This window comes from Bufo gargarizans, chromosome 1 (assembly GCF_014858855.1).
Source record: "Bufo gargarizans isolate SCDJY-AF-19 chromosome 1, ASM1485885v1, whole genome shotgun sequence".
NCBI classification, from domain to species: domain Eukaryota; kingdom Metazoa; phylum Chordata; class Amphibia; order Anura; family Bufonidae; genus Bufo; species Bufo gargarizans.
Genome location: NC_058080.1, coordinates 313,021,115 through 313,044,282, shown reverse-complemented (window position 1 = coordinate 313,044,282; position 23,168 = coordinate 313,021,115). Strand labels below are relative to the sequence as shown.

General features: G+C 43.4%; 1 protein-coding gene across 2 annotated transcripts in view; it reads left to right on the top strand.

The window, feature by feature from the left end:
* The first annotated feature begins 3,820 nt into the window (after nt 1–3,820).
* The window catches only part of FZR1 (fizzy and cell division cycle 20 related 1), a 40,111-nt gene continuing 20,763 nt past the window's right edge, over nt 3,821–23,168 (top strand). Inside the window, exons 1-11 of one of the 2 annotated variants that reach the window (XM_044280079.1) lie at nt 3,821–3,938; nt 9,569–9,732; nt 16,125–16,250; nt 17,363–17,426; nt 18,955–19,082; nt 19,250–19,332; nt 19,434–19,617; nt 20,515–20,580; nt 21,712–21,814; nt 22,503–22,687; nt 22,802–23,035. In XM_044280079.1, the coding sequence (XP_044136014.1) occupies nt 9,664–9,732; nt 16,125–16,250; nt 17,363–17,426; nt 18,955–19,082; nt 19,250–19,332; nt 19,434–19,617; nt 20,515–20,580; nt 21,712–21,814; nt 22,503–22,687; nt 22,802–23,035 (1,242 nt within the window). In that variant the 5' untranslated portion in view covers nt 3,821–3,938; nt 9,569–9,663. Of the gene's footprint in view, nt 3,939–9,568; nt 9,733–12,062; nt 12,173–16,124; nt 16,251–17,362; nt 17,427–18,954; nt 19,083–19,249; nt 19,333–19,433; nt 19,618–20,514; nt 20,581–21,711; nt 21,815–22,502; nt 22,688–22,801; nt 23,036–23,168 lie in introns of those variants that run through there. The other variant, XM_044280088.1, reaches the window with a different exon arrangement.

Sequence of the window (23,168 nt, the reverse complement as noted above, 5' to 3'; positions counted from 1 at the left end):
ACTTAGCTGTGCTTTTATGAAATAGTTTTAGATTATATTGATGTTTATCTATATGTTTTTATAAGGACATCAAGATTGAAGTGTTCATTTCACCTGTTCGCTCATGACGTGGGAGGGATGTATATAGTCCACCTCCCCACCATGGCTGTTGCCTGATGTATCTGTGCGGTGTCCCACATCTACCATGATTTTACTTACAATAAAGCTGCAAAAAGAAACTTGATGGTGAGTGCCGCGTTTTTTCTTCTTTTAACTATTTGAGTTATGGGGATATGTATAGTTATGGGGTATGTACAGTTATGGGGTATGTATATTTATGGAAGTATATATAGGTATGGAGTATTTATAGTTATTGGGTATATATATACTTATGGGGATATGTATAGTTATGGGGATATGGATAGTTATGGGGTATGTATAGCTATGGGGTATGTATAGTTATTGGGGATATGTATAGTTATGGAGGTATGTACAGTTATGGGGTATGCATATTTATGGAAGTATATAGAGGTATGAAGTATTTATAGTTATTGGGTATATATATATACTTATGGGAATATGTATAGTTATTGGGGATATGTATAGTTATGGGGTATGTATAGTTATTGGGGATATGTATAGTTATGGAGGTATGTATAGTTATTGGGGATATGTATAGTTATGGGGTATGTATAGTTATGGGCGATATGTATAGTTATGGGGGTATGTATAGTTATTGGGGATATGTATAGTTATGGAGGTATGTATAGTTATTGGGGATATGTATAGTTATGGGGCATGTATAGTTATTAGGGATATGTATAGTTATGGAGCATGTATAGTTATTAGGGATATGTATAGTTATGGGGCATGTATAGTTATTAGGGATATGTATAGTTATGGGGCATGTATAGTTATTAGGGATATGTATAGTTATGGGGCATGTATAGTTATTGGGGATATGTATAGTTATGGGGCATGTATAGTTATTAGGGATATGTATAGTTATGGGGCATGTATAGTTATTAGGGATATGTATAGTTATGGGGCATGTATAGTTATTAGGGATATGTATAGTTATGGGGCATGTATAGTTATTGGGGATATGTATAGTTATGGGGCATGTATAGTTATTAGGGATATGTATAGTTATGGGAATATGTATAGTTATTGGGGATATGTATAGTTATGGGGTATGTATAGTTATTGGGGATATGTATAGTTATGGAGGTATGTATAGTTATTGGGGATATGTATAGTTATGGGGTATGTATAGTTATGGGCGATATGTATAGTTATGGGGGTATGTATAGTTATTGGGGATATGTATAGTTATGGAGGTATGTATAGTTATTGGGGATATGTATAGTTATGGGGCATGTATAGTTATTAGGGATATGTATAGTTATGGAGCATGTATAGTTATTAGGGATATGTATAGTTATGGGGCATGTATAGTTATTAGGGATATGTATAGTTATGGGGCATGTATAGTTATTAGGGATATGTATAGTTATGGGGCATGTATAGTTATTGGGGATATGTATAGTTATGGGGCATGTATAGTTATTAGGGATATGTATAGTTATGGGGCATGTATAGTTATTAGGGATATGTATAGTTATGGGGCATGTATAGTTATTAGGGATATGTATAGTTATGGGGCATGTATAGTTATTAGGGATATGTATAGTTATGGAGGTATGTATAGTTATTGGGGATATGTATAGTTATGGAGGTATGTATAGTTATTGGGGATATGTATAGTTATGGGCATGTATAGTTATTAGGGATATGTATAGTTATGGAGGTATGTATAGTTATTGGGGATATGTATAGTTATGGAGGTATATATAGTTATTGGTAGGCAGAGAGAGAAAAATTAGGCGTGCTGAAACCCTGTCACACCGAGCACGGACCAGACCAGGAACCACGGCGTTACTTAAGTAAAAAGAGAAAAGGGTCCAGCTCGAATAAAATGTTACCTTTATTTTTCAGTGCAGATAAAAGCCAGTTACAGTCCAGTCTACATGTTTCGGATCAGGGACAATAGCGATGAGGAAGGATCGCTATTGTCCCTGATCCGAAACATGTAGACTTGACTGTAACTGGCTTTTATCTGCACTGAAAAATAAAGGTAACATTTTAATCGAGCTGGACCCTTTTCTCTTTTTACCTATGTATAGTTATTGGGGATATGTATAGTTATGGGGTATGTATAGTTATGGGGTATGTATAGTTATTGGGGATATGTATAGTTATGGGGTATGTATAGTTATTGGGGATATGTATAGTTATGGGGCATGTATAGTTATTAGGGATATGTATAGTTATGGGGCATGTATAGTTATTAGGGATATGTATAGTTATGGGGCATGTATAGTTATTAGGGATATGTATAGTTATGGGGCATGTATAGTTATTAGGGATATGTATAGTTATGGAGGTATGTATAGTTATTGGGGATATGTATAGTTATGGAGGTATGTATAGTTATTGGGGATATGTATAGTTATGGGGCATGTATAGTTATTAGGGATATGTATAGTTATGGAGGTATGTATAGTTATTGGGGATATGTATAGTTATGGAGGTATATATAGTTATTGGTAGGCAGAGAGAGAAAAATTAGGCGTGCTGAAACCCTGTCACACCGAGCACGGACCAGACCAGGAACCACGGCGTTACTTAAGTAAAAAGAGAAAAGGGTCCAGCTCGAATAAAATGTTACCTTTATTTTTCAGTGCAGATAAAAGCCAGTTACAGTCCAGTCTACATGTTTCGGATCAGGGACAATAGCGATGAGGAAGGATCGCTATTGTCCCTGATCCGAAACATGTAGACTTGACTGTAACTGGCTTTTATCTGCACTGAAAAATAAAGGTAACATTTTAATCGAGCTGGACCCTTTTCTCTTTTTACCTATGTATAGTTATTGGGGATATGTATAGTTATGGGGTATGTATAGTTATGGGGTATGTATAGTTATTGGGGATATGTATAGTTATGGGGTATGTATAGTTATTGGGGATATGTATAGTTATGGGGTATGTATAGTTATTGGGGATATGTATAGTTATTGGGGATATGTATAGTTATTGGGGATATGTACAGTTATGGGGTATGTATAGTTATTGGGGATATGTATAGTTATTGGGGATATGTACAGTTATGGGGTATGTATAGTTATGGGGTATGTATAGTTATGGGGTATGTATAGTTATTGGGGATATGTATAGTTATGGGGTATGTATAGTTATTGGGGATATGTATAGTTATTGTGGATATGTATAGTTATGGGATATGTATAGTTACTGGGGATATGTATAGTTATGGAGGTATATTTCAGGCACAAATGGAGGCGCAACGGTTAGCTGCACCACTATATGCAACTTTGCCCCCCCTCCCTCTAGTTTTAAAATTGTGGGCGTGGTGTGGGCGGGGAATGTGTCTCATTCATAATTTTCTAGGTTGTAGAAAATGGTCTGAATGTAAGACAGCTTGGAAGCAGTCTTACTGGCGCCTCTTCCTAACTTCGGTGAACCCACCGCCAGCTCGCTAGAGCAAGTGCACCGGGCAGTGGGCACAGGGACTGGTGAGCGGGAAGCGGTAGAGTAGAAAGCACGATCTGCTATTTAGCAATTGTGGAGCACAAAATCTCTTCAGTCATCCCCGTAATACCAAGGCCACGTGACTGCGCACGTCTCCAGAGCGCAGCTAACGCCATTGGCTCTCCCAGTTGTCATAGTAATGACCGCGCTGCTACCTCCTGCGCATGTCTGGTCTCCACGGAGACTCCTGTGCGTGCCCTTCCTGTATTGATTCGAAAGCCGTGACGTTGCCAGCACTTCCCGACGTGCAATGCGGGAAACAAATCTGGGGGAGGGGAGAACAAGCTACGGCAGCGCCGCCATATTGGCACCGAGCAGTAAACGGAAATCTGGGAGCCCGGGGATCAGGCAAGTGGGAGAATGCGTTATCTATAGGTGGGATGCCCGTTGGTCTGGCAACGCTTAGCGTTATAAACCGCTGTAGGCGGTGGGTGAACTCCCCTCCAGCCTGATCACCCACCCCTATACATAAAGCACAGTGCCCAGACCCCGATGAGGCCGGTTAGTAAGCGGTCGCTGCCCCTGTGCTGATCGGATGGGAGGCTGTGGACCCTCTGCTTGCTCCCGGTCCGAGGCCGTGATAGCGATCATTCCGGTACAATGTGTCGGGCCCGGCTCATGTACTGGTGGCAGGTTTGGACCGGGATCTGCTTTGGGTTCATTTCCCACTGTTTCTGGCCTGCGGTATTTTTGTGTCTGGTTTGAGCCTCATTGTCTAGTCTGCGGTTTGCAGCTGTGAATGGGTCCTAGATGGAGAGTAACCCTTTAATGCAATAGTCGGATTGCTTTCGTTGGGCGGCTGGAGTTTGTTCTCTTCTGTCTGGTATTACTGCCATATGAATACCATGGTATATATTGTACCTAGAAAACCTGATGGACCCGTTGTCAGTAACTGTGTCTAGGGGGCCACAGCGGATCTTACAGTCGGGGTATGTCCTAGCCTGGGTCCTGCGAAAATGGAAAACCAGTGTGGACAGGGCCTCGCACCTGTCACTTAGTAAATGATCACTTTTGGCCTTCTGTTTAGTTTCAAAAGGGAACCAGCTAACTCAGGGGATGGACCTGTATCTGACAGACTCCGTGCCACCACTCGATAGTGTGTGACTGCAGCCAATCACCGGCTCCAGCTGTGCAATGAGGACTGCAGTGCTTGGCTGCAGCAGTCACATGCTAGTCGATATGACGTCACCGCTTCCAGAGCTCTTCTGGGAGAACCAGAAGGCATGGGATCTGTCAGGTAGGTAATCGGCTATTCTTGATTGGAGGTTCCTTTCACATGAGCGAGTATTCTGCGTGGGTGCAATATGTGATGCAAACGCATTGCGCCCGCACCGAATCTGGACCCGTTCATTTCAGTGGGGCTGTGCACATGAGCGCTGTTTTTTTACACATCACTTGTGTGTTGCGTGAAAATCGCAGCATGTTCTATATTCTGCGTTTTTCACACAACGCTGACCCCATAGTAGATAATAGGGCTGCGTGAAAATCGCATCCACAAGCAAGTGCGGATGAGATGCGTTTTTCACGGATGGTTGCTAAGAGATGTTGTTTGTAAACGGCATCAATGCGCATTTCACCCCCGCGATAAAAACTGAACGCAATCGCAGGCAAAACTGAATGCACTTGCTTACGAAATCGCACATTTTTAACTGAACGCATCCGGACCTAATCCACATCGCTCGTGTGAAAGGGGCTTTAGAAGAGTAAAAGGCAGGGAAGGTATTAAAGTAATAAAAAGATGTTGGTCTAGTTCAGACCTCTTCTGTTCCAGCTCCGCTCCTCCTAGTTGGCGGCACACAATCCTTCTCTCTTCCTCCGGGCCTTTTGAGCAGACTCCTCACAGTGCCAAACCTGCGGAGGGCATCATACCATACTTAGCTGATCCCTGCTGCTGGGCTCCACTAGGGCTGAAACGATTACATTAAATTGGGTAACTCGACACAAAAAAATCCTTGATGCAAAAAGTATGTGTCATGGGGGGAGGTGCCACTGATGGCACTGTGGGGGGTGCCTGATGGCACTGTGGGGAGCGCCTGGGGCACTTGATTACTAAAATAATTGATAGCTGCAGTCCTAGTCTCCACTCGTAAACATCCAATTTGACTTAAGTCAAGAAGCTGCTGCGGTGGTGACGTGCCTCCCATGTTTCATGTGACCTAGTGACAAGACACATGGAGGACACGTCAACATTGTAGCAGCCATGTGTCCTACATTCAACTGGATGTTTACCTGGAGAGACTTGGGATCTGCAGTGGGGAGGGAAGGAGCCAGAACCCAGGGTTGGGGATCAGGTAAGTATGGTTCACAGAACTGGCCATGCTGAGGGTCTGCCTAAAAGTGAACAACACCTTTATTGGGGGAACTGTTCCTTCCCGATAGGTGCCTGGTCATCACAAGAGGTGAGAGCTGCATTTGCACGTAGCAGTCATTTCCACTGTATCGCTACTGCCGTCATTGTGTCTGGGCATCGGAGCACTGTTCACACAATACAGTCTTCTGCCCAGAAGCCATGATTTAGTTGTCCACATAAACAATGAATCTGGTGATCTGTGGCAATTATCGGGAACGAGCGCTTGTACAAACATTCGCACCTTGTGTTAAGGTGCTCTCTGGCCATTTTAGTTAATCCGTAGGTGTTCCTAACCTGTGCAAGGAAGATGTTGTATTTAGTACTTACCTGTTCCCGGCTCCGCTGATGCTGCCGTCTCTGATGCGCTGACTCTGGCTGTGAGCTTTGATGTGGGCTTTTCTTGTTCAGCTGCATTAGGGTAAAAAAGAAGCGGCTGTATCCGGTTGCCGATTTCCAGGAATTCCCATAGAGATGAAGGGATTAGCCGTGCCCATTTCTGACCACCTGCTCTGTTTATTTCAGGTTGGCTCGACAGAGTTTAGGGCCCCTGTTCTCGTGATCAATGGGGGTCCCAGTAGTAAGACCACCATGATCTAATAGTTATCCCCTTTCGTACATGTCAAAATGAACAGAACATGCTGGGAGTTGTGGTTTAACAACAGCTGTCACATTACTGCAGGCCAGAGTGATGTAGTACATCAAGGGAACTTTCATTCAGCCAGGGGGAAGAATGGGGCAGGGATTATAGAGGAGATCCTGACCACTTGTTGTAGTCTGGACCGCCCACTGGACACTGGGCAGATCATTTGCATATCTGAATAAAGATAATGTTGTCTGCTGCTGAAGCTTCGATCATAAAGTATTAAAGGGACCAGTTGTGGTGTCTAAGGATAGTCGGGCTGTTCTGGGAGACAATGCCGGGAGTCGTCTGCTCACAAACCGCAGCAATGCATGCAGCAGTTTGTCCCCGGCCAATCTTCTGCATTGTCTGCTGGAGTGAGACCGGATCTCGGTCCAACTCCGTTATACTTAATTCCGTCAGCATCCATCAGTGCCAGATCCGGTGAATTCCGGCAGGCTCTTCTCTGCTGGAACAGCCTACCGCAGGTATGAAACTAACCTAAACTACGGATCCTTTCCTCATACATGCCTATTACTACCCAGGTAGTGCATACGACCTAAGAGCTGCAGGTACAAGTCCTCTCGTGGGATTGATTAATAGTAAAGAGAAGATATTGCTGCGCCCATGACATGTTCTATAAGGTTGCCATGTGATTTCACCCATTCCCCCATGGTGGGCTGTGTGAAAGAAAAAAAAAATAATTACATTCAATAACTGCAGGTCATACTGCTCAGTTGGTTACAAACTTAAAAAGTTATGCTTGGAAAACAGCAGCCCTTAGACTTCTAGTATGACGGAATGAATAACGGAACGCCTCTAAAGGCATTCCGTCATAGAATCGCATTGTGGTCCGTGGTAATGGAATCCATAACGCAGTTCACCTTTTACCACCAAACTAAATGTGTGAATGAATTTCAAAATATGAAATTCGCTCCTCTCTACTGGAGACCAAAATAACATGTATACTCACTGGTGTCTGATATATTTATGGATGTAGTGTATACAGAATGTATATACCAAATATGGCCTCCATGACAGCACTGCAGAGGTTGTTACCCAGCTTTCTCAGATTGAAACTTAATTTCCTCTTCAAACATGGCAAAAGGTAGCCTCATGACGATAACCCCCGTCCATATGATCTGTTAGATGTCATGGTGAGAGGCCTGGTGACAGTTGCTCCCTTTCTTGCCAACTCATGCTCATACAAGGTGGCTTCCCCCAACAAAATCGGCTGATTGTGGTGGAACTCCATTCTGAAAGGGTTTGCTTCTGATCAGACAACTTAAGGCCTCTTTCACACTACAGTATGTTGAATTCAGTGTTTTGCATTCCGTTTTTCACGGATCCGTTATTCCGTTTTTTGCTTCCGTTGTGGTTCCGTTTCCGTTCCGTTGTTCCGTTCCGTTTTTCCGTATGGCAAATACAGTATACAGTAATTTCATATAAAAAATTGGGCTGGGCATAACATTTTCAATTGATGGTTCCGCAAAAAACACATACGGATGCATTTCCGTATGTGTTCCGTTTTTTTTGCGGACCCATTGACTTGAATGGAGCCACGGACCGTGATTTGCGGCCAAATATAGGACATGTTCTATCTTTTGAACGGAAAAACGGAAACGGAATGCATACGGAACACATTCCGTTTTTTTGCGGAACCATTGAAATGAATGGTTCCGTATACGGACCGCAAAAAACGGACCGCAAAACGGAAAAAAAAAACGGTAGTGTGAAAGAGGCCTTACACTGTGGTCAAGTGTTAAAGGGGATTTCCAGGACTTTTATAATGATGACCTATCCTCTGGATTAATTTCAGTGGGACCGAACCCATGTGTCTGATGAACGTGATGTCACATGGCCTAGGCAAAGTTTTGAGAAGGCCACGGCGCTACTGGAGGGATTAAAGGGGTGGCCCATGGCTAGGATATTCCATCACTGTCTGATAGGTACAGGTCCCAACTCTGGGACCTGTACCTATCTGTAGAACGAAGCCCGCAAAGTGAAGGAGGACCATGTGCAGTTGCCCTCCATTCATTTTTATGGGAGTTACCAAAAATAAGCTACTTTTGGAAGTCCCATAGAAATGAATGGGAAGTACATTGCACAAGCCCGACTTCCACTCCATTCTGTTATATGGGACTGATGGAAATAGCTGGGCCAGCGATCGGCTATGAATGGAGCGGGGACGCGCATGTACGGTGCACTCTCCTTCACTTTGTGAGCTCCGTTCTATAGATAGGTGTGGGCCTCATTTCTGGTACCCGCACCTATCGGACATTGGTGGCATATGCTAGCGATATGGCACCAATGTGTGAGATGGGCCAAACCATTTAAAGCCGTTTCCCCCTCCCCCCGTTCTCCACTGACATGATGTTGGGGGAGAAAAGGATCTGGAGTAGGGATGAGCAAATCGACTTCGGATGAAACATCTCTGAAGGTACTACCTGAAGTCTTGCGACATTTCGCGAAGTAGTAACTTTGGCTCATAGTCACCAATACCTTCTAATACTGTACGGCGCGCGCTCAACGCATAAAACTTCATAAGAATACTGTGTTGAGCCGTACAGTATTATAATGTATTGGTGACTATGAGCCAAAGTTATTACTTCACGAAGTGTTGCAAGACTTCAGGTAGTACCGTCAGAGATGTTTCATCTGAAGTTGATTCGCTCATCCCTAATCGGAAGCTTTGAGTTTCTTTTGCATTCTTGAGAGACATGGACAGAGGTGTCTGGCCTCGGCTTTCTGCTCTCTTCCTCATGGAAAACGCATAGATGCGCCCCTCGAGAGTCAGGAGAGATTGCTGCCAAACAAGGTGTATGGGTACATCTAGGGAGGGCCATCTCTGAACCTGCATGAGGATTACCGCTAAGCGTTATAGTCCAGCAGTTGGTGGTATTTCGCTCCGTGTTTGGAAAAGCATATGTTATTATATATGATGGTACATTAAGTAGACATTGAGATGATTTATGTGGGTGTTTCCTAATGGTATTTCTGTTTGTTTAGCTCTCTGCCCTAGGCATTAGGTGGACACTACCCACCAGAGCTGTACCTCGTGGTCAACTCTATCCCCATTTCCGATTCTACACTTTTCTGTCACCATGGACCAAGATTATGAAAGGCGCCTTCTGCGACAAATCAACCTCCAGAATGAGAACACTATGCCTTGTGTAAGTTGCGTGATATTTGAGCTTTCCACCATTTCCATCATTGTCAGACATTCATACACATGCTGCTGGTTGATGAGAAAGAATGGGGGACTCGGGACCGTTGTTCTAGTGATGGGGGCCCTCAGAGTTCATATATACATTACCTGTGGATGGATAATACACAGTTAGGGTCTGGCGACATGTCGCAGAAAAGTCACAAAACGTTTTTGTATTGATAGTGGTTCTCGCAGTGCGACATACTGCGACGTGACGGTCACAAAAAAATCCACAGTTGCAACATGTCGCATTGCAACACCATTACAAAGTCATGAAATATTAATTAAGGGAATGGACCCACACCTATCTTCAGCATGGGTAGTCCCCCCACAACAGGTGCCCATACACGCGTGAGCATCGGTGATACAATCAACATTCAAACAGACCCGTACATTGTAGAAAACCATCAGAGAGACTTGTGCTGCTGATGTGTAAAAGGGGTTGCCCACTTTCTGATTAGATTTCTGAAATACCATGCACTGATATTTAATGGGATATGAAACACTTAAAGGGCATCTGTCAGCAGATTCCTACCTATGAAACTGGCTGACCTGTTACATGGCCCCTTTTGAAATGAATGGGTATACATCTGATCCGCCTGAAATGCAGATCGGATGCATACCAAAAATAGTCCTCTGTCGGAAAATCCTCCTGCATTATAGTTCTCTGTTGTACATGTAATCTCAGCGTTATTTTAGGGTCCATTCACCCGTTTGTAACGTGTTTTGCGGAACCGCAAAACACTGACACGGCGATGTGCGTTCCGCGTTTTACGGACCTCACATCACCGGCACTAATAGAATATGCCTATTCTTGTCCCCAATTGCGGACAAGAATAGGACATGTTCTATTTTTTTCGGGAATGGAAATGCGGACCAAGAAGTGCGGGTTCGCATTTCCGGAGCCGGGCCGTACATCGTGCGGCCCTAAAGAAATTAATGGGTCCGCAATTACGTTCCGCAAAATGCAGAACGAATTTGCGGACGTGTGAATGGGGTTTTAATTGGTAGAAAGGAACACTGAAAGTAGAAAAAAGGGAAAAAAAATTGACATCCTCCCCCTCCTTTGATCCTATCCAGTCTCGGAAAAACTTATGAGGAATGTATACACTTTTATGGGATGTGAAAGGAAAGAGCCCTACAGGTGCTGCCAGGTTTGAGAGCTGATCATGGCAAGGCCGGGATATGAGATTGTAAGGCCCCTTTCACACAGGCGAGATTTCCGTGCAGGTTCAATGGGTGAGGTGAATGCATTGCACCCGCACAGAATCCGGACCCATTAATTTCTATGGGGCTGTGCACATGAGCAGTGATTTTCATGCATCACTTGTGCGTTGTGTGAAAATCGCAGCATGCTCCTCTTTGTGCGTTTTTCACGTAACGCAGGCCCCATAGAAATTAATGGGGTTGCGTGAAAATCGCAAGCAAGTGCGGTGCGATTTTTACGCACAGTTTCTAGGTGACGATCGGGATGGGGACCCGATCATTATTATTTTCCTTATAACATGGTTATAAGGGAAAATAATAGCATTCTGAATACAGAATGCATAGTACAATAGGGCTGGAGGGGTTAAAATAAAAATAATTTCACTCACCTCATCCACTTGTTCGCGCACTTGTCTTTTTCTGTGATGAATAGGACCTTTGATGACGTCACTATGCTAATCACATGGTCCGTCACATGATCAATCACCATGGTGATGGATCATGTGATGAGCGTAGTGACGTCATCAAAGGTCCTTTTCCTCACAGATGAAGACAGAAGAGATGCCGTCTATATATACATATATGCCAACTTTCAGCCAGATTCACATTGCATATCTAAGTATCTGTGGTAGAGGACAGGTCGCAGTCAAGGCCGTGGTGCATGCAGCATTATTATAATGTATTAGTTGCCCACACAGTTTTCACAGGTGAACCATGGTTAGTAATTGGTTTTTGTGGCAGTTTTTATTTATTTATATTTTTTACTGCAACATGTAAACCCAGCTGTAGGAGCACATTTCACAATGGTTACCTAATAAATGTGATTTGTTGTGGTCACAACAATCTCCAGATGATTCTTTACAAAGACACTTTTCAGACTTTGCAAATGCCCCTATTTAGTCCACACTTCCAAAGCGGCACCAGTTGTCTTATCTGCATCCCCATCCCCCGATTCCCTCCATTCCCAGCTTTCTCCCTCCACCACCTCTTACCTCCACCCCTTTCCAGCTGCTTCTATTCAAGGGTCCACCCACCCTCTTTTGTTTTTGGTAAAGATGAGAACTTCACCCAAAGCCTCTCACTTTGTAGGAAGCACTTTGTGATCACCAGCTGTAGATCTGTACATAGGTCTACTCGGTCTTACCATGAAGCGCCACCTTTCTGCTCCGCTGAGTGAAGTTCAGAACTGTAAACTATGGGTAACTATTGAGTGACTACAGAGAATCCTTTATGGTATAGTTGTACTGGTTATATACCCCTGTACCGTGTGGTTTTATTGTTATGGGCTGAGTGCATTGGCTTTTCTGCTTGGCTTAAGAATTGTAGAGGATTTGTGGTATTGCTGTTTGGGTTGTGGTATTACTGCTTTGTGTGTTCTAGGTCATTATCTCAGCTTTACTGTTTTCTTCATGTGGAAGGTTAGGTGACATGGGTGACAATATTGGCCTGTCACTTGAAATAACTTTATGTGCTACAGAGCAAGCCTAGTAATAGTCTTGACCTGCTTAGGGCGCCTCTTAGGCTACATTCACACGTCAGTATTTTTTCTATAATCCGAATTTCGGTCCGTTTTTTGCGGATCCGTTGTTCCTGAAAATGTTTCCGTATGTCCTCCGTTTTTTGCGGATCCGCAAAAAACGGAAACATGTATAAAGTTCAATAATCAAATAAAGTTGTTTGGATTTGTTTGAAAAAAAATAGAAAAAATAAAAAAAAATTGTTGTGTTTCCAGGAACTGATTCCGCATAAAACGGATGACATACGGAATGACATCCGAATGTCTTCCGTTTTTTGCGGATCCATTGACTTTGTATTGTACCAGGATCCGAATTTTGCGGACAAGAATAGGACATGTTTTATATTTAAACGGACATGCGGAACGGAACAACGGAAACGGACAGCACACATTGTGCTGTCCGATTTTTTTTTTTTTTTTTTTTATTTTTTTTTTTTTTTTTTTTTTTTTTTTCCAGGACCCATTGAAAATGAATGGGTCCAGATCTGGTCCTGATCTGTTCCGCCAAAAACGGAACAGATCAGGAAAGAAAAAACGGACGTGTGAAGGACCATGCGACGGTATCAGAAATGTATGCCAGCTAGGAAGTGGAATACATTTCAGGTCTTTCTTTCACCAGAAAACTAGTTCTACCATATTTAGATTTTTTACAAAAATTGCGAGTTCAGTGTAAAAGGTCAAAATGGTGTGGTTACTACTAGGTGTACTACTCCTGTAAGCCATACAACATAAGCACTTTTGGCGTAACATTTGTGCAGCCTTTCCGTCTATTGTCTGGTTGACTGCTGAATGCAGCTGGTATCCACATGGATAGTGTATGCTGCCATCCACCGCAGGGGTAAGTGGTCGTCCTTGGCTGCCGCATTCACATGGATGTACTATATGTCATCTCCAGCGGGGAGCATCAACGGATTTAACACTTTATTTTATTAGAGCTTTTAAGCATCCACAAAACATCCAACGGCCCTGTGCGTGAGCCTTTACTCCTCTTTTTGTCATAGAAGACTTCTCAATGCGCGATGCACACGGGTCACATCTGTATTTTGTGAAAAATGGATACGGTCGTGTGAATGCCCGCCCCCTAAAGGCGATGGACACCTTTCAGGACATTTTTTTATTATTGCATTTTACTTATGTTGGCCTCATAATTATTATTCTAATATATTTCTATTTTTTTTAAAGACCAATCACGTTGGTCTTCTACAGACTTCGGCTTTCACTGCCTCTGCAGACTACCTTCTAGTTCTCACTGAGCTGCTCTGCCCCATCTGTAGCCCTTACCTCTTCCCTAACGGCTCCTAGTTTTTACCTAATGTCTGCAGCCTGGCTCAGTAAGGCCTCATGCACACGATCGTATGTATTTGCGGTCCGCAAACGTAACAGAACAGCTGGCCCCTGATGGAACAGTCCTATTCTTGTCTGTAATACGGACAATAATAGGGCATGTTCTATTTTTTTTTGCTCAACGGACATATGGAAACGGAACACACACGGAGTAACTTCCAAAAAAAAAAAACGGAACAGACACGGAAAGAAAATACGTTCGTGTGCATGAGGCTTAAGTGAAAGATTCATACTTGCCTGCTCCAGCCGCTTCGGTGTGTCCATCTTCCAGGCCATGGCTTGTTTTCTTCCAGTGCAGCATGCTCTGCTGCAGCGAATGGCTGGCTTCTGCGATGATGTACTGCTTGTAGACCTGTCACCACTGAAGCCAGTCATTGGCTGCAGCAGAACATGTGACCATGCCCATGCTGCGCTGGGGAAAAAAACAAGCCATGGCCTGGAAGATAAGATGCCTTTATTGTCACTGTACAATACAATGTACAATACAATGAAATGTTGTTTGGAGCAATCCTAGATGCCATGGACAGAGGAACAAGAACTGACATTTAAACTAAAGCATTACACTAGAAAAAAACTAAACCTTGCACTAGAAGGCATTACTATTCACAGTGCACAGCATATATAGAGTAAGTGCTTGTGAGTATATATACACTGATTCAGACACCACTGCAGACAAGAGGTCCTCATGGGGTCATGAATGCAGCAGTCACTTTCAGTCTGTGGTAGTTTCTATCCTAGGAAGGGGCAATAATCTCCAAATAACTTCATAAATTAATTTGTACTGTAAAAAAAAAAAAAAAAAAAAATTTCCCGAACTCGGGTTCGGTTCCAAGTTACCACTTGGAACTGAACTAGAGTACGGGAAGTGGTTTTTTTACTGTAAAAATTAATTTATGAAGTTATTGCGCGAAGTCTCGCGAGACTTCGTGAAGCAATAACTTCGGCTCCTGCTCTGTACAGTATTAGAATAACATTTTATGCGAATCGACTTCGAATGTTTTTCATTCTCTCATCCCTAAGGCTACATGCACACGAACGTTGTTTGTTTCCGTGTCCGTTCTGTTTTTATTTATTTATTTTTTGCGGATAGAATGCAGACCCATTCATTTCAATGGGTCCACAAAAAATGGCGACAGCACACCGTGTGCTGTCCGCATCAGTATGTCCATTCTGCAGCATCGGCAAAAAAAAATATAGAACATGTCCTATTCTTGTCCGTTTTAGGAATGTCTTGTGGACCACAAAACACATACGGTGGTGTGCATGTAGCCTAATCTGAAGGTTTGTTGCCTGATGGCATCTTTCATACACACAGTAAAATCCGTGGTTGTCAGCAGCATATTGCCCTGTGTGAATGGAGGTGTGCTCCAGACAATGATGGTGTATGTACCAAAACAGTCTAATGGCGATTATTGCCCTGTGTTAAAAGGGTTTTCCTAGACTTGAATACTGATGACCTATTATGGATAGGTCAACAGTATCTGATCAGTGGGGGTCTGACACCCGGGACCCCTGCCAATCAGCCGGTATGTGACCAATGAACATTTTGTGACTCTGCGTAGGGAAATCTGCAAGAAGGCCACAGTGCTACTATAAGCGCGGCTGCCTTCTCAAACAGCTGATCCGTGGGTGTTACGGGTGTTGGACCTCCCATGATCAGATATTGCTGCCCTATCCAGCAGATAAGTTATCAGTTAGTCTGGTTATAAGGCTACATTCACCCGACCGTATGGGTTTTGCGGTCTGCAAATTGTGGATCCGCAACAAAACGGCTGAGCCGCTTTTTTTTTTGCAGATCCATTGTAACAATGCCTATCCTTGTCCGCAAAATGGACAAGAATAGGACATGTTCTATTTTTTTTGCGGTGCTATGGAACGGGCATACTGATGCGGACAGCACAAAGTGTGCTGTCCGCATGTTTTGAGGACCCATTGAAATGAATGGGTCCGCATTCTATCTGTAAAAAAACGGAATGGACACGGAAACAAAATACATTCATGTGCATGAGGCTTAGTCTCAGAAAACCCTTTTAAGCAAGCTGAACAAGCGCTGATTGATATGCCATATTATCTAATGGTGCGCTTTTCAGTAAAAAAAATAAAAAATCAGCAAGGGAAAACTGACCCATAGGCGTGCATATGAAAACCAGCATGGGTGGTCTTCTACTGTGTGGGCAGAGTATGCTGATACAGGGAGTAGCCATGTCATTTAGATAATGAGAAGCAGTAGTATGAGCTGAATTTTGTTCCTCTCTGGTTTCCAATAATTATTTTCCTCGCTCTTCACACAGGTATCTGAAATGAGAAGGACATTGACACCATCCAATTCTCCTATGTCTTCTCCAAGTAAGCACGGAGATAGGTTTATTCCATCACGAGCAGGAGCAAACTGGAGTATTAACTTCCACCGAATAAACGTGAGTGTAATATTAATGCCAGTGCATGCCATATGTGCTGGTACAGTCCCTAGAGAATGCTTGGTCTGCCACTCCTTCCGGACAGGAACATGGGACCCCCATTCTGGGGATTGGTGATCTTCTCAACGGGAACCCTACTTTTCTTGTGGATAGGGGATAATCTTCAGGTTTTTACCTACAGCACCAGGATTTTAATTCTTCTAGAACTATTTGCTTTAGAAAACTTATGAGGTCATTTACCAAGAACGGGCTTAGGTGCCCATAGCAACCAATCAGATTCCACCTTTCATTTTCCAAAGAGCTGTGAAAAATGAAAGGTGGAATTTGATTGGTTGCTGTGGGCAACTAAGACTGTTGTTAGTTACACCAGTTTGGTAAATGACCTCATTAGTTCTTCCATTGTGGTGCAGACGTGACGCGGTCTTGTACTTCCACTACTTGAACATGACTTTATTCATGAAACTGAAAACCGACATTTCAGCTTCAATTTATTCTAGTGCTCATGGAAAACGACACCATGGTTGGTTCTATGGGCAATAGGGTCATTTATTAAGCTGGTGTAAAGTACAAATGGCTTAGTAGCCAATAGCAACAAATCAGAATCCACCTTTCATTTCTCACAGCTCCTTTGGAAAATGTAAGGTGAAATCAGATTGGTTGCTATGGGCAACTAATCCAGTTCTACATTACACCAGTTTTAAAAATGACCCCATGTGTTCCTTTTAGGCAGTTTATAAATGTGTCCCATGACTAAGGCCCCATGCACACGGCCGTGTGCGGGCCGTGGAACCGCGGCCTGGATCCCTCCTGAGAGCAGGAGCGCACGGTGTCACTGGTTGCTATGACGCCGTGCGCTCCCTGCTGCCGCCGCAATACAGTAATACACTGGTATGATCTATACCAGTGTATTACTGTATTGCGGCGGCAGCAGGGAGCGCACGGCGTCATAGCAACCAGTGACGCCGTGCGCTCCTGCTCTCAGGAGGGATCCAGGCCGCGGTTCCACAGCCCGCACACGGCTGTGAAACACGGCCGTGTGCATGGGGCCTAAGATCTCTGTTCATGATCTCTAAACCAAAGTATGTCCTACTTTTTATTTTAATTTTTTACAGGAAAATGAGAAATCTCCAAGCCAAAACAGAAAAGCCAAAGATGCCACTGCTGACAGTGGGAAAGGTGAGACATTACGTAATGTATTATCGTTATAAGGCCACATGCACACGACCGTTCCGTTTTTTTCCGTCCGCAAAAAACAGAAGCCGCTCGTTTGCCTTCTGCAATTAATGGAACAGCGGCCCATTGTGGAAATACCTATTCTCTCCAGCTACAGAGCGGATGAGCATAGCACACAGAGTGCTGTCCGCATCTTTTGTGGCCCCATTGAAGTGAATGGGTCCGCATCCGAGCCGCAAAAACTGCGGCTGGGATGTAGACCAAAACAACGGTATGGCTGGACAAACAGCATCGGATGTGTGGTAGTGAGCTTGGAATGGGCTTGATCTTTCCGCACAGCAACCAGTGTCAGAACCTGAGGAATGGGTGGTTGGGGAATGATGTATATATTTTTTTTCTGCTGGAAATCTGGAATCTGTGTAAAATCCCAAGGTCCGCCCTCTAAGTTTTTGTCGTGAGTTTGCATATTAAAGGGAACCTGTCACCTCCCCAAACCATCCCAAGCAGTCAGCAGCTCGTTTCTGATGATGCCTTTCTTCCTGAAGGCTGATGCAGCAAAAGTACTGGAAACGTTGTTTTATCCCCTGCCCGGCGCGCTTCTCCACACATGCTTCAAGTCACGGGGGCAGCGGCCTCTTTGCTTCAAGTCACGGTAACTACGCCCCCTTCGCTGTGAGTGACAGCGCTTATGCACCAGAGTTCGGCTGCCTTTGCTGAACTGGGCCGATTTACAGCCAGGTGAGGTCAAATACCGGACCGGATTTTAAGTGCCGGTCTGGGTTTTGGCAGCACCTGGCTGGGCTCAGAAGCCATGTCTGTATGCTGGCATCTGAGGCCTGGGCTGGGCTGGAGAGCTGAGACCCGTGTGTCAGGGGAACAGGCCGCCTAAAGCCTGTATTTGGACTTTCTGAGGCAGAATTGCCACCAAGGTGACTTTTTGTTATGTTAATTTGCCATTTGGTGTGAAGTAACGCCAACACTGCAAAAGCGACGTTTTGTTTTTGGCACCAAGTGTGAATAAACACTGAAGTTTGAATTCCGAACTTGTATTTTGCCTCTGTACTGCGCGCGCTTATCCTAACTACCAGAGCGAATCCCCACCCTGGTTATGTATTTCTCACTGGTGCTTTAGTATTCTCGGCCTGCCTTTTCCGTACTGGAAATCATCTCTGTATGCACTAACTTACAGCGTTTCTGTACAGCAGCCAATCTGCTGACGGCAGGGGAGGGAGAGAGCAGCAGCCTGCGCCAATGATGAGACAGTAGGTGTCTCTCAGACTACCTCAGGCTTCCTGTAGGCACAGATCACAGCTCTGCCGTAATGGAGCTGCTGAGCAGCAAAAGGCAGATAAATAAGTCATCTCCTGTGGTTACTGACTGTAATTTATGAGCTCCTGACTGGTCAGTTGCTTTTATTACACGTTGTCCATAGATACAAGTTACAAATATTCATTTATATATCCTTTTATTTTTTTAGATTAATTCACTGGTATTTTAGGTTGCGCCTCATGTTCTTGTTTTCCCTTTCCAGATGGGTTAGCATACTCTGCCTTGTTGAAGAATGAACTGTTGGGTGCTGGAATTGAAAAGGTTCAGGATCCCCAAACCGAAGACCGTCGCCTTCAGCCATCCACGCCTGAAAAGAAGAGTCTTTTTACAGTAAATTTCTTGCTATCATACTGAAATCCCCAGTTTTTCCTATAAAACCTGCTTTAGGTCTAATATTCTTATATTCTGTGAACCAGAGTAGTTGTAGAGCACCAAATGCATATGGGGAGGGATGTAGGTACATAGTCTTTTATTTATTAACCCTCCCTCCTTTACAGTATTCCTTAAGCTCCAAGCGATCAAGTCCTGATGATGGAAATGAGGTGTCTCCATATTCGTTGTCACCTGTGAGTAACAAAAGGTAAGCCTTTCAGTCACTCTTTCTGAGGTTCAATGGTAGGTTGATGTTGTGATGACCGTGACTAACCTTTTTATTGTATATTTTTTTCCCTCACTCCACAGTCAGAAACTTTTGCGCTCTCCACGAAAACCCACACGGAAGATTTCCAAAATTCCATTTAAGGTACTTGATGCTCCAGAATTGCAAGATGATTTCTACCTCAACCTGGTGGACTGGTCTTCTCTGAATGTTCTGAGTGTTGGATTGGGGACCTGTGTATATCTATGGAGCGCATGTACAAGCCAGGTAAGGGAGATGCGCAGTGTGCAGACGTATGTGTTCTGTAAATGGAAGTCCAAAGAAATGGTGTCCTTCAAAAAAAATCCTGAGGGCAGATTTGTGAAACTGTCTTGCTTTTAGCAACCAGAGCAGAGCTTCCACTTCTTCTTATATCGCTCTTGAAAAACAGAAGCTGGGCTGTGATTTGCTGGTATGGACAACAAAGACAGTGTTTTTTTTTTTTGTTTTTTTTCTTTTGACAGTTTTTATATATCTGTCCCGCAGAATACTTAAAGCTACATAATTATTTCTGGTCTTGGATTGGCAAAAAAAAAATGCTCGTCACATGAGGTTTTTCCTTGGGCTAAGTTCTCACATGGCAGGATTGTACCAAATTAATAGGGTTTTACAAATGTATTGACAATTAGCTGGTAGCTTGCTGTAGTAGTAACATTGCCATTCTGGTTAAGGAGACCAGTAAAGCTACTGCAGACACCTCAAATGGTTTCTAACTGAAATGCCTTCCGTGGGAATGGACCCTGGTTGTCTTCTTCACGTCTGAGGTTTACTGGTCATTTAAGGTGACCTGAATATGTGTGAATATTTAATTTTGTTCTTGATTTTTGTGTTGTAGTAGGAGTGGGTTTACATCACATTTTGCCCATCCGTTTAACCTTTTATAAAAAAAAATAAACATATATGTTAAACGGATTGCTCAGATGGACCCCAAACAGTGGCATCCGTTCACCATAGAGTTCCATTTAAAAAAAAGTTTCTTTACCGGATTTGGCAGGATACAAAAATGTAGTGTGCCTTATTCCCCCCAATGTATACATCAAAAGGGCGTAAAAACGTGATGTAAACCCATCCTAAGAAGGACTGATGGCTTATGACATTGTAACTGTGGGCACGTTTTCTTTTCAGGTGACGAGGCTCTGTGATCTGTCAGTGGAAGGAGATTCTGTGACATCAGTGGGTTGGTCTGAAAGAGTGAGTATACCAGCCTTGTGACAGCAAGCTGACTAATATCCTTGTAATATTCTCAGCTTGAAGATGTGTACTGATATGTCCTACTGCCTATACATACCTGACCAGTTGAACGCTAAAGGATCATTGAGCTTTTAGATACTAATAGGTCATCAGTATCACATTGGTTGGGGTCCAGCACCCCACTGATCAGCTGATTTTGGGAGGCGCTGGGAACCAAACAGTAGACAGAAGCAAAAGGTTCCATCCAATGTGTCATTACACTGGAGATGTAGCCTTAGTTTCCGCATTGGCAACTGCTGAATACAGCTGATCGTTGTGTCAGGCCTCTGTGATCTGATATTGATGACCTGTAGGATATCCAAAAGCTGTAATGCACATTTAAAGGAGTTTTCTGAGACTTTATTATTGACCTATCCTCAGTGACTGGGACTGAGCTCGATACTAAGTACAGTAGCTATACAATCTACGTTGCGATGCTTGGTAAGGTACAAGAAGGCCATGGCACTCGCAGGAGTGTTGCTGCCTTCTCAAACAGCTGATCAGTGGTGGTTCCGAGTGTCAGATCCCCAGCAATCAGATACTGATGACCTATCTTGAGGACAGATCGTCTGTTATAAAATTCTGGAAAACTCTTAAGCTTGTAAATATTACAAAGTGTACCCCTTTGCTCCATATTTTTATAACCAATATAGTTTACGTTAGAAATTTTACCATTTTTTTTTTGTTTTAAACAGATGCTATTATGTAGCATTTTGCCATATGCATTATTAGGACATATAGATGTCATGGAGAGGGACCCCTCTTATTAGCCAAAGTTAAAGCGAAGAGTAGTTGGTACGTGCGGCTGCCTGCACCTTCCCTTGGGGGCTAGCAGTTTACAGCAGGTGCACCCAGCCACGACTGGTGAAGTTTTAATAGGGGTTTGTAAAGATGGCAGAACCCAGTACTGTGGGGGAACAGCCCGTTCAGAGCTCCTTCCCCTAATGAAAAACATTAGTAAACTGCCTAATGCGTGCTAATGACCTAAAATACATTTTATTTTATCATCAAATCGTTTTCAATAATTCTATCTTGTGCTCGTTCCTGTTCAGAAAAAAATTGTACGTTATTAATGTCCATCTTTGTTTGCAGGGAAATCTTGTTGCTGTAGGGACCCATAAAGGTTTTGTACAAATTTGGGATGCTTCTGCAGGGAAAAAGCTGTCCACTCTAGAGGGGCATACAGCCAGAGTCGGTAAGACTAGGCAATGTTATGTCTCCAGTATGTGCATTGCCGGTATCTCTGATATCATGTCATGTTTTCCAGGTAGCATAGATTGAGAGGTTAAAAATCTAATTATAAAGTGAGGCTGAGAATAAAATAAGAATAAGAAATTCATTCAACTCTGCTCATTGGTAAAGCATTTCTTCCATATTGATTGTAGCAGCGACCTTAAATGGGTTCCAAAGACCTGAGATGATAAGGTTGGGGGTGGCTTGTCATAGTATGAGAGCCTGGTCCTCCAGGTTCTTGCAGAGCAGATTCATTTCCTGCGACTTTTAGTCCCCACCTTGTAAGAAGCGTGATGGCCCATTTACATGCACATCACTGCTGCTGGCCAAGTAATAGCCTCGACGGTACACTTTTAGTCAGGTGGGGATGGGAGCCATTTTTCAGGAACTGGGATGATCAAGTCAGGTGTTTTACAAAATCGCTCAGCTTTCGACACCATATTGGGAATCAAAAAGCACAGGGAAATCTGGCCAATAAATTTGTTTTAGCAAACTTTGTTTATTTTTACATTGCATTTTTTTCATGTAATCATCAATATATTTATATTGGCTTTGGCATACAATAGTTCTTCATTGTCTGACTTTATTTTCCCTTTTGTTTTACACCTTGAGCACCATTGTGACAGTGTTACTCCCTCTACCCATTATAGGTGCTTTGGCGTGGAATGCAGATCAGCTGTCCTCCGGTAGCAGGGACAGGATGATCCTGCAGAGAGACATCAGAACGCCACCTATACAGTCAGAAAGGAGGTTACAAGGGCACAGACAAGAGGTTTGTGGTCTCAAGTGGTCCACTGACCACCAACTGCTTGCATCTGGAGGGAATGACAACAAGGTATGTGTTTTTTTTTTTTTTTTTTTTTTTTTTTTTTTTTTTTTTTTTTGTATATTGTGTGTGTATATAGTTTTTTTGCATGTTGCTCTATATAATGTATTATGTTTCTTAAAGCTCCTGGTATGGAATCACTCCAGTCTGACCCCTGTCCAGCAGTATACAGAGCACCTGGCTGCTGTAAAGGCAATTGCTTGGTCGCCTCACCAACATGGTCTCCTTGCTTCAGGAGGGGGCACAGCTGATCGATGCATCCGGTTTTGGAACACACTCACTGGTCAACCACTTCAGTGTATTGACACTGGTTCACAGGTCTGCAACCTGGCCTGGTCAAAGCATGCTAATGAACTAGTAAGTACGTGGTCCAAAGCTGACTATCACCTGTAGAGAACAGCACAAAGCAGTATTTTGGGGATCATTAGAACTAGACTCATCTTTAATTGCATGTAACAGAAAACATCACATTGTGGAGAACAAATGCTTT